Here is an 11,654-nt window from a genome sequence, read left to right as displayed (position 1 = left end):
GAAATTTGTAGTAAGAAAAGAGTTAAAGGCAAGATTCATTGGTCGTGGTGAACCCTTGTAGCAAATATTTATTGGTTGTGGTGACTGGTGATCCCTCAAAACAAGACCTATTTGTTGTGGCGAACCATCATGGCAAAACATATTATGAATTGTTGGTTTAATTAATATGTCTGATTTTGTGGATATTAAGTGTGCTCATTGTTAAGGTTACTCATTAAGCTTTTGTAGCTTACCAGTTGTTTGTTGATGTGGTGTAACAAAGAGATAGATGATCTTGAGTAGCTTGTATAGTTTTGCGGTTTGCTGTAAAAGATTTGTAATATCCATTTTGATCCTTGGATGTTTGTTTGTATACAAGATTTTATGATAACTTCTTGTATGTTACATATTAATATGGATGTACACAGTCGTTTGTAAAAAATGGATGTATTTTATATTAATTTGTCAGAGTGTAACATACCAAAAGGAAAAATATTTCACTTCTGCAAACGGAGAAAATAAAGAGTCGGTAGAGAAGATAAAATGTATGGGGCGTGAAAAGCCACGTAAGCTATGTACAATAGTTAGTTACCAACGAAACAACCTGGTAACCATGTAGAGTGTGCAAAACGTGTTAAATGATTTTAATGGCAAAAATCTTACAAACTTCTAGGTATAACGCAACAAAAAAAAAGTTGTTAAAGGTAAAATCATTTTTTTTTCGAAAATCTTAGGGTTTTTATTTCTTCTACACTTGTCCTAATTTGTTGCATTAGAAAACTAGAACATCCCAAACAAGCGAACTAGCCAGATACCGGGCCATCGTCTGCCCTAATTCCGTAATAAACCCTAGGTCATTGGGTTTTACCAGCCGTGAAGGCAAGAATTACGAGAAGAAAAGATAAAGAAAATTATCTATTTCAGGTATATCTCGCATTCGATTCCCAATTTTTGTTCGCCCATCTATTCTACCACCCAATTTCTTTAGACATGGTCTTCAAGTGACCACGTTCTCGCATCAAATCATGCCACCGTTACCATTTGCTTGAAAAATCGGTACCTGAATCGATTTTCATCAATGCAACTGCTGATAATTTCTCAATATCAGCAGCAGCCAGCTCATGAATGAATTCTCAATCTTTCAACACGAAATGGTAAAACCCTTTAAACCCAAATCTCTATTTGATCTCCGAAAGCACTGCCCCTTGCTGGGTTCTCACACATTTCTCAGATTTTCATCCCTACCCAACATTTCTGCCGAGAATAACAAGTGTGCGTACCCTAATTTAGTCAATAACGTTTCCAAAATCCTGTGTGATCCTCGTTGGTATGAAAACAAAGAACTCAAGCATGTTAGTCATAAACTCCAGCATATCCATGTTGCCAGAATTGTAAGTTCCCATAAAGACATAGATGTAGTTATCCGATTCTTCTATTGGATCTCAAAGAACTATTCTTATAAACATGATTTGAGTTCCTACAAGGCGATGTTAACCAGGTTAGTTCGTGAAGGCCGATTAGCAGATACAGATCATATTAGGGTTTTAATGGTGAAAGAGTGTAGAACACAAGAAGAGCTTATGGGGGTTGTTGATTACTTGAATGAACTTAGAAGTAAAGGTCTTGCTTATAGTTTATATAGCTCTAACACATTATTGATTCAGATGGGAAAGTTCCAAATGGTCGATGCTGCTAGGGATCTCTTTACACAGATGATGAGTTCTGGGATTAAACCTAATTTGTTGACATTCAACACCATGATTAACATGTTGTGTAAAAAGGGTAAAGTTCAAGAGGCGGAATCTTTTTTAGATCAGATGAGTCAGTATGATTTGTATCCAGATGTATTCACCTTCAGTTCTATGATTCTTGGTTATTGTAGGAATAGAGATTTAGAAACTGCTTTTAGGGTATTTGATCGCATGATAAAAGAAGATTGTGAACCAAATTCAGCAACATATACAAATCTTATAAACGGATTATGCAAAGAGGGAAGGATTGATGAGGCATTGGACATGCTTAAAGAAATGATGGACAAAAACATCGAACCTACTGTTTATACATTCACTGTTCCAATTTCCTCACTATGTGCATTTGGTCAAGTAAAAAAGGCCATTGATCTTGTAGTTATGATGACGAAAACAAATTGTGTTCTAAATGTGCAAAACTACACAGCTCTTATCAGTGGCTTGTTCCGTATAGGACAAGCTGAGGTGGCACTTGGATTTTACCATAAGATGTTGAGAGAGGGTTTGATTCCAAATGTGGTTACTTATAATGCTTTGATATATGAATTAGGTCAAATAGGGAGGTTTGATGGTTTGTTTATGATCTTTGATTGGATGGAGAGAAATGGTATGCCAAATACCGAAACATACAATCAAATGATTACCATTTTGTGTTTGATGAAGAATTTCCAAAAGGGTATGGTTCTTTTGAGTAAAATGACCAAAGTAGGCCCTTTTCCAACTGTTGTTTCATATAACACACTAATTATTGGATTCTTGAAACAGAATGATTTAAAGAATGCAATGAGGTTATTGAGTTTGATGAAAGCAAACGGGTGTAAACCAGATGAGTGGACTTATGGTGAACTTATTTCAGGGTTCTGTGAAACAGGGGATCTTGATGGAGGTTTGAATCTTTTTCATGAAATGGTAAAGCAAAAATTGACACCCAATAAAGTCCATTATACCATTTTAATAAACGGTTATTGCAAAAAAGGGGAAGTAGAATCTGCAATTATGTTATTGGAAAAGATGGAAGCAGATAATTGCAAGGCTGAGGTTGAAACCTACAATGCAATCATATCTTGTTTGTCAAAAAGGAATCGATTACATGAAGCAGAAAGATTATGTGAGAAAATGGTGGAAAAAGATGTGATTCCAAATGTGATTACCTACACAACTTTAATCGATGGGTTGTGTAGAAATGGTAGTGTTCATCTTGCTTTCAAGATTTTCCAAGAAATGGAAAAGAAAAATTGCACACCAAATTTGTTCACTTATAGTTCATTGATCTACGGGTTATGTTTGGAAGGAAAAGCAAATGAAGCAGAAATATTACTTGAAGAAATGGAGAAGAAAGGAATCACTCCTGATTATGTGACATATACTTCATTGATCAATGGATATGTGTCACTAAATCAAATAAATCATTCATTTTCAGTTTATAAAAAGATGATTGATAAAGGATGCAAACCGAATTACAGAACTTTTCAAGTCTTGTTAAAAGGGTTAGAAACAGAAAGTCGGTTGCTTTTTGAAAAAAACACGGGCCCACATGAAAAAGATCCAACCTTTACTAATCTTTTAGTTAAAATGTCTGAATACGGATGTGGGCCCACAGTTGACACCTATAGCACCATGATTGTTGGTTTGTGTAAAGAAGGAAAGAGTAAAGAAGCAGTTGAGTTGTTCAAGAACATGGAAGAAAATTCCATGAATCCTGATCGAAATATTTATCTCTCTCTCATAAACACACTCTGTAAAAACTCAAAAGTGGAAACTGCTTTAGAGTTTTTTGATTTGATTAAGGTAAAAGGGTTTGAACCTGATATCAAAACGTATAAAGTTCTTATTTCTGCTTTATGTAAAGAAAGACAAGTGAGTAAAGCTCGTGTGTTATTTGAAGACATGCTTGATAGACAATGGGACACTGATGAGATTGTGTGGACTGTATTGATTGATGGGGTTTTTAAGGATGCTGACGTGGACACTTGCTTATGTTTTATCCATATAATGGAATTAAAAAACAGAGTTCCTAATTTTCAGACATATGTAATGTTGGCAAAAGAATTGTCAGCAGTTGATGGGAGTTGTGATATTCATGAGGTTGTTGAAAGATTGAAGCTTTGTAGAGGGAAGACAATTAGTTGAAGTTTTTTCTACATGAAAAATGACATCTTTGCCCTCTGTAGATAAATATGAGGTGCAATCCAGCCATGGAAATAGGTATAAAATTGGTTAATTACAGTGTCTTAGTTTTATGATTTTTAAAAGTGCATTGACTAATTATGTGGTCAATTTTTACAGAAAACCTGCACCAAATTTGTAGCATCTGATTTTTTTTTGGAAAGATGTGGTAGCGTGGGGCCTACAGATAAAACATGATCATTAGAAGGTAGTAAATACTGAAGTTATTGATTTTCTTGATTCTGATTGATTTGTGAATATTACATCTTTTGCCAATCTCATCAGCTTTATTTGATCTTTTTTTTGCAGGATTCAAGTATTTGCTTCTAGAAGGCAAGAGAAAACTTGGTGTCAAATCAAAATAAAAAACATGATCATGTTTTATTTTTGCATCAAAATGAGGCTTTCTTGCTATTTATGACAACATGAAGCAAGTTTCTCAGATTTCTGGTTTAGTAAATCCATTTAGCAATGATTCCAACAAGTTCTTAAATACATTTAGAAGCCACATTAGATGTTATTCAACGATAATTTATCATCTTTATACTAGATTTATCAGCCATGATGCTCAATCATGCATTGTAAAGATTTGAGTAATAGCTTACACCCATGATTTTGATCTTCTGCTGTTGATGCATCAAATGTTATAAAGTTCTTTTGTTGACTTATAAGGTCAAAACATTTTTATTTTTGAGAAGATACAAATATAGGGTTGGTTGCAAATTTGGCACCAAATTTTTTTTCTCATATATAAAAGTGTACATTTGACCTCATGAAAAGTATATATAAAAGTGGTGATGCCATAATAATACATGCTTGTAAAGGTTTAATCTCCTTGTGAGGAGCAATAAAAGTCCAATTTTGGATCTTGGTCGATTTGATTTTTCATGTATTTAGTATTTTCACTATACCTAATGTTCTATTCCAATTTTGTTGTTTGGTTTTAATTTCATGTAAAGATGTGTGATTCATTATGATCTTGATTCTGAGTATGTCATTCATTATTCCCAAACATTCATTTTGATCTCGATTCTCTCTTTTGGATCATATATAGAATTAGAAACACCATTTTAGTTCTCCTCCATATAATCATTTTAGCAAATGATCTCTAAAAATGGTTTTAACAACACTTATTTCATAAAATACAAAATATGTTTGAAAGAACTAGCTAGAAGCTGATAACTAGAAGTTAGAAGCTATATATTTTATTTGTATAAATTTGTTAGGTGAATTTATTTAAAAGCTTTTATAATATGTCAAAGTAACATAAAATATAAAACTAAAAGGAATAAATTAGTTGAAGTAGTTTTTGGATTCAAAATTGTTTTAAAACTATTAAAAATTGATACTCACAAAATATTTTCTTTAATTCGAGCACTTCAAAAAAATTAAACTAAGGAACTGTTTGTTTGCCTCTTAATTAGAAAATTAAGAGGTAATCTCTTAATTTTTCAGATTCAGTATGTTTGGTAGCATCTGAATAACACCCTCTTAATTTATTAAAAATCTCTTAATTTTTCAGATGTGAAACCATGTCTGAAATAAAAAAAGACACATATTCCCTTTTGCCCCTTATAACATTTCATGGATTTGAAAGAATTTATTTTGTATTTTGGATTTGTGTTTAATTTGGATTTTGTATGGTGTTAAATATAAGAAATAGCAATGTATTTTTATTAATTTCTCTATTATAGCATCATTACTTTCACATTTTCCTATTAGAGAATTGTATTTTATAAACATAAACATTGAATTCAACAAAAAGTAATACAAAGGGTAAAATGGTCAATTCGGCATAGCAATTTAGAGGTTCCAACAAAATAACATATTAAAAATTCAGATCCTCTTAAAAATTCAAAGCTTAAAAGTTCAGATCATACCAAACAGCCCTAAGAGATGTAAACAACTCGTTGCTTGTATCCATAATCACATCGGGAGAGAATTTGAGGTTCAATATAACTTTTTGTAAATTGAAAGTGTGAATGGCAATTTTGACCAATCCGAGCTAAGCAAGAACGAGTTAAAATATCAATATATTTAGAAATGAATATAAGGTGTTTAAATTTTTTTCATTATAATTTGAAAGTGATTTACTTTTATCCATGTTAGGGTTGATATTCGTATTTTTTACAAATAATTTAAAATAGTAAAATATTATTATTTAATTTTTGCACATTTATTTTTGTATGAATATATTCGTTTTTTATTTAGTAAAATATTATATAAGAAATTAGAAATATGTTGTTATTCGAGATATAGAAAATAAAATAAAATATCCGAGTCCATAGCCGTCGGCTTTACAAGAACGCCCATCTCCAGAAGCTTCCTTAAACCCCTATTTCCCCTGAAACCCTATCAAAACCCTCGCGCAGTCTCGGAGAACCTTTCCATTTCGTTTCTGTTAGATTCGATTCCACAAATATGCACAGGCTATCTAGGCGTTCTGTGAACTCTCTCCTCCGTTACGGTGGCCATCTCCGCCGTGATGCAGTGGCTGGGGCATCCATTGGTTCTTTTAATATCAACGAATCGGTATGATTTTTCTTAAATCCGTTTTCATCTCCTACCAGCATCAACTTTCTGTATGTCTGTTTGTATTGTTAGTCGTCATTGCTGTTAAGCCGTGTAACTTTTTTCGTGATCACAAAGTGAGTGATGTGGCTTCTTCATTTCATTGGATCGATTTGTTTGCTTCCATATGACACTGTATCCGTTCAAAAAAGACTTTTTTTTTTTAAATAACATGGGTGAAGGCTAGCTGAAGGTATTCCTGTAACAGGATCACCTTTGGAGTTTGATGAGTTTTTCTATCATAGTTCCGTAAATCCCTTCAGCTTCTTACACAAAGTTAATGGTGTAATGGAAAGCTTACCTAGTGGCGCATATTGTCTATCTTATGGATCCCCTGACGATTATTTTGCAAATGATTTTATATCATCAATTAGCTCAAAAAGTATTTGTCACTTATTTTCTTGATATACTTGACATGAACAGAGTGGAGAGAGGAATGCCAATGACAGATGGTACTCTGTTTCATCAACTGCAACAAGCAGTGGGCCTGCTTCCACAAAGCCTTTGAAACTAGGAAACATGCTTTCAACTGGGATACGTTATGAGTCAACAGTATCTGACTTTCAAACACCAGATCCACCTGTGGAAAAGTATGAATATCAAGCAGAGGTGTGTTAAATGGAAAAACCTTATGTCTTTATGACCTACTTTATTTATTTATTTATTTTTTTATAATACAAAGTTGAGTATCATCAATCATCATGAATCATGATGCTCATGTTTATGCTGCAGGTAAGTCGTCTTATGGACCTTATAGTTAACAGTCTATACAGCAACAAAGAGGTCTTCCTTCGTGAACTTATCAGGCAAGTTTCAAACTTTTTTGCAAATTTCTAATTTACTTTTAAGCCCTTATGTTGATCATCTATTCATCTAACAATTACATAAATCAAAAACTTTCATACTTTCAGCAATGCAAGTGATGCATTGGACAAGCTTCGATTCCTTAGTGTTACTGATCAACAGCTTTTGGAGGGTGCTTCAGAACTTGACATACGTATTAAAACCGATCAAGAAAATGGAATAATCACCATACAGTAAGTTAAAGAATCTTAATTAAAAATTAAAATTTTAAATTAAAAGTTGCTAATTTTTATCCCTTTATTCAGGGACTCTGGTATTGGTATGACTCACCAAGAACTAGTTGACTCTCTTGGAACAATTGCCCACAGTGGAACTGCAAAGTTTCTCAAAGCCTTAAAGGTATATGCTTTTATCATTTTATAATTTTGTTAACATATATAAATATTTTATTTTGAGAATTATAAATAATATAGTAACACAAATCACAGGATAGCAAAGAAGCTGGCTCAGATAGCAATTTGATTGGTCAATTTGGTGTGGGATTTTATTCTGCTTTCTTAGTTGCTGATAAAGTATGTCATCTTTCATCTCTTTATTTACTTCTTTTTATAAAACACCATGAATTAATTTATATAATAATAATAAAAACAGGTGGTTGTGTCAACAAAAAGTCCAAAGTCTGATAAGCAATATGTTTGGGAAGGAGAAGCAAATTCTGACTCTTATATTATCAGAGAAGAGACTGATCCTGAAAAGTTCATTTCTAGAGGATCTTGCATCACATTACATCTCAAGGTATTTATATAAAAATAAAAAACCTTTTTTTTTTTTTTTTATGTAATTTGACTAATATCTCATTATCAATTCAATAACGACACAATTCTTCTTCTTCTTTTTTTATTAGCGTGATGATAAAGGGTTTGCTCATCCAGAAAAAATCGAGAGGCTTATTAAAAATTATTCACAATTTGTGTCATTTCCAATTTACACATGGCAAGAAAAGGGATACACAAAAGAGATTGAAGTTGATGAAGATCCTTCTGAATCCAAAAAAGATGAGACTGATGACAATGTTGCTGTAAGGATTTTATTTATTTATTTATTTGTTAATAAATAAATTCAATCTAATGTTCTTTTTTGTAACAGAAAAAGAAGAAAACCAAGAAAGTTGTTGAGAAATACTGGGAGTGGGATCTCACTAATGAGACACAACCCATATGGGTAAGTTTTTAAAAGTTTATGTTTTTTAAATAATTTTGTGAAAATGTTATTTATTTATTTAATTTTTTGTTTTGCAGCTTAGGAACCCTAAGGAAGTTACAACAGAGGAATATAATGAATTCTACAAGAAGACATTTAATGAATATGTAGAGCCTTTAGCTTCTTCACACTTCACAACAGAGGTGAAAACTGCAATCTTTTTGTGTCCTTTTTTTTCTGAAAGTATGAAACATTTTATATTATATGTAAATAATATTTGATAAATTACAGGGAGAGGTGGAGTTCAGATCCATTTTGTATGTGCCAGCTGTCACTCCCATGGGGAAAGAAGACATTGCCAATCCAAAAACCAAGAACATAAGACTCTATGTCAAACGTGTCTTCATTTCAGATGACTTTGATGGAGAATTGGTAAGATTACTTTATGGGGACAAATACGTAAATTTATATATTTTTGGTTTTAACCCTTTTTTCTTTTTCGTTTTTATATATTTGATTTAGTTTCCACGATACCTAAGCTTTGTGAAAGGTGTTGTTGACTCCAATGATCTTCCCTTGAATGTATCACGTGAAATCCTCCAAGAAAGCCGAGTTGTAAGTGCATTTAAAAATAAATTTAATTCTTTCCCTTTAAATTTATTTGGATTTTAAAAATAATTTTAATTTTTTCAAATAAAAGGTACGTATAATGAGGAAACGATTGGTTCGAAAGGCATTTGACATGATTCTTGGCATATCCATGAGTGAAAACCGAGAGGTAATTATATATATATATATATATATATATATATATATATTTCATTCTTTTATAAAGTTCATTTTTTTTTTAAAAAAAAATTTATAATTTTTTATTTTAGGATTATGAAAAATTCTGGGAGAATTTCGGGAAGCATTTGAAATTAGGATGCATTGAAGATCGTGAAAACCACAAAAGACTTGCTCCATTGCTTCGATTTTTCTCTTCACAAAGTGAAGAAGAAATGATAAGTTTAGATGAATATGTTGAAAACATGAAACCTGAACAAAAAGATATTTACTACATTGCTGCTGATAGTGTCACAAGTGCAAAAAACACACCTTTCCTTGAAAGACTCTATGAGAAAGATCTCGAAGTAAGTTTACAAAAAAAAATATCTTTGAGATTGTCGTTTATTACTTATTTAATAATCATTTGATTCTTTTTACAGGTGTTGTTTTTAGTTGACCCTATCGATGAAGTTGCTGTTACAAATCTTAAATCATATAAAGAAAAGAACTTTGTTGACATCAGCAAGGAAGACTTGGATATTGGTTAGTTAGTCTTGAAAACTCAAAACCTGATGAGAATCATTATTTTTATTTATTGATAAAGTTGTTATTTTATTTTTTTAGGTGACAAAAATGAGGAAAAGGAAAAAGAAATGAAACAAGAATTTGGACATGTTTGTGATTGGATGAAAAAACGTTTGGGTGACAAGGTTGCAAGTGTACAAATATCAAATCGGTTAAAAGCTTCCCCTTGTGTACTTGTTTCCGGAAAGTTCGGTTGGTCTGCCAACATGGAAAGGTATGATTTTTTATTTAGTTTTTTTTTATAAAAAAATAACCTCCGAGATTTTTTTTAAATGTTTTTGTGAAATCCTAGGTTGATGAAGGCACAGACGGTTGGAGACTCGTCTAGTTTGGACTTCATGAGAAGTAGGAGGGTGTTTGAGATTAATCCGGAACATCCAATCATTCAGACATTGACTGTATGATTTTTTAAAAATGTTTTTTTTTTTATTTTATTTAAAATTGGAATATAATTATATATTTTTTTGTTTATTAAAAATTATGCAGGAGGCTTGCAGGAGTAATGCTGAGGATGATGAGGCAATGAGAGCTATTGACCTTTTATATGATACTGCCTTGATTTCCAGTGGTTTCACTGTAAGTGATTTAATTTTGGTTGATTTGTTAAAAATGATCCCTGTGCTTTTTGAAATTTACCGTTTTGGTCCGAAATTGGAGTAAGTTTCATATTGATTTTGGTACAACTTGGTTCAAGGTTCTAAGGACCAAAATTGATATGAAACAATAACACAAGGAGCTAGCTAATTTTGAAAGAAATTTAAGTTTGGAGTAAACATGGTAAAAGTTAGAAACTTTGGGTACTAAATTTGTAAATTACTGAAATAATTTTGGTAGATGGTTTATGGTTTTTGATTTGATTTCTATTTTTATATATGCATAGCCTGAGAGCCCGTCGCATTTTGGGGGAAAGATTTATGAGATGATGAACATGGCCTTATCAAACAAATGGAAGCTTCCGGAAACACAAGAGGCTGAAGTAGTAGTGTCTGAACCACAACAGACGTTGGAAGCAGAGGTGGTTGAACCTGTTCAGACAACTTCTCAGAAATGAGTTGGTTGAAATCAATTGGGACTACTCTATTTTTTTTTTTCTTTCTAGTGTTTGAAAGCGATAAGAAATTACGAATATGTAGTGATACTTTTTACCAGAGTGAGTCATGGATTTTGGTTAAACTTTCAATGAGCTACACATTTTTTGGGAGTATTTCACAAGGTGATTTCCGACGTACTTATTTAATACAGTTTTCCAGTGAGTAATCTTGGATTTTGGTTAAGACTTGCACACTATTTGACTTAGACACTTAGTGATATTTCCATCACTGAATATTATCATTGCATCAAGGTGTTACCCGGGCAACCGCCAAGACCGTCGCTAGGATTGTCGGTGTCCTCCGACCAATGACCATGCCCACTTTTGGGGTTTTGGGGGTGTTGTGCCGATGCAAGTTGTAATATCCCAAATTTTTGAGGCAATTTAAAAAAAAAATTATAAATAGACAATTCCAAAATCATATTTTCAAAAGGACATAAGAAATTCATTTGTTGAAATATCATAAAAACATAATTTCAAATCAAAGTTGTATGGTGAGAACAATGAAAGTCTCAAAAAAAGTGAAACATCTATCCAAGTATAGTCATGTCGTGTTCTTTCATTTCTCACCGGAACAACCTGAAAACATTTAACTTTAAAACGCAAACACAAGGATTGGTGAGTTTTCCACTACACCACATCTTTCATCACACATACAATATAACAATAGTAGGCTCGTAATCAACATCAGTGACATCTTAGTGGGCCAATGAGCACATAGCCAATATCCCACCTAACTTGTA

The 11,654-nt window shown here is 32.4% G+C and overlaps 2 protein-coding genes across 2 annotated transcripts; both read left to right on the top strand.

Annotated features, from left to right (window-relative positions):
- The first annotated feature begins 746 nt into the window (after positions 1-746).
- On the top strand, positions 747-4,774 carry LOC111895557 (pentatricopeptide repeat-containing protein At5g65560). Its single transcript, XM_023891643.3, has 3 exons — positions 747-3,932; positions 4,014-4,101; positions 4,203-4,774. Exon 1 carries the CDS (start codon positions 1,101-1,103, stop codon positions 3,855-3,857), a length of 2,757 nt encoding a protein of 918 aa, XP_023747411.1. The 5' UTR covers positions 747-1,100; the 3' UTR covers positions 3,858-3,932; positions 4,014-4,101; positions 4,203-4,774.
- Positions 4,775-6,177: 1,403 nt separating this feature from the next.
- LOC111895566 (heat shock protein 90-6, mitochondrial) lies at positions 6,178-11,058 on the top strand. Its single transcript, XM_023891652.3, has 19 exons — positions 6,178-6,425; positions 6,888-7,073; positions 7,197-7,270; positions 7,376-7,501; positions 7,574-7,667; positions 7,757-7,840; positions 7,920-8,063; positions 8,173-8,346; positions 8,415-8,489; positions 8,567-8,671; positions 8,760-8,900; positions 8,991-9,083; positions 9,169-9,246; positions 9,347-9,601; positions 9,677-9,779; positions 9,861-10,035; positions 10,114-10,219; positions 10,308-10,397; positions 10,702-11,058. Exons 1-19 carry the CDS (start codon positions 6,315-6,317, stop codon positions 10,870-10,872), a joined length of 2,385 nt encoding a protein of 794 aa, XP_023747420.1. The 5' UTR covers positions 6,178-6,314; the 3' UTR covers positions 10,873-11,058.
- The last annotated feature ends 596 nt before the right edge of the window (positions 11,059-11,654 follow it).

This window comes from Lactuca sativa, chromosome 9, assembly GCF_002870075.4.
Source record: "Lactuca sativa cultivar Salinas chromosome 9, Lsat_Salinas_v11, whole genome shotgun sequence".
In the NCBI taxonomy this organism is placed as follows: domain Eukaryota; kingdom Viridiplantae; phylum Streptophyta; class Magnoliopsida; order Asterales; family Asteraceae; genus Lactuca; species Lactuca sativa.
This window is presented reverse-complemented; position numbering and strand designations above follow the sequence as displayed.

Excerpts from the sequence above, each read along its gene's own strand:
- LOC111895566 (XM_023891652.3), top strand. The coding sequence starts at position 6,315 with ATGCACAGGCTATCTAGGCGTTCTGTGAACTCTCTCCTCCGTTACGGT. Across the intron at positions 8,490-8,566 it reads ATGAGACACAACCCATATGG|CTTAGGAACCCTAAGGAAGT; the intron begins GTAAGTTTTTAA and ends TTTGTTTTGCAG. Across the intron at positions 9,780-9,860 it reads CAAGGAAGACTTGGATATTG|GTGACAAAAATGAGGAAAAG; the intron begins GTTAGTTAGTCT and ends TTATTTTTTTAG.
- LOC111895557 (XM_023891643.3), top strand. The coding sequence starts at position 1,101 with ATGAATGAATTCTCAATCTTTCAACACGAAATGGTAAAACCCTTTAAA.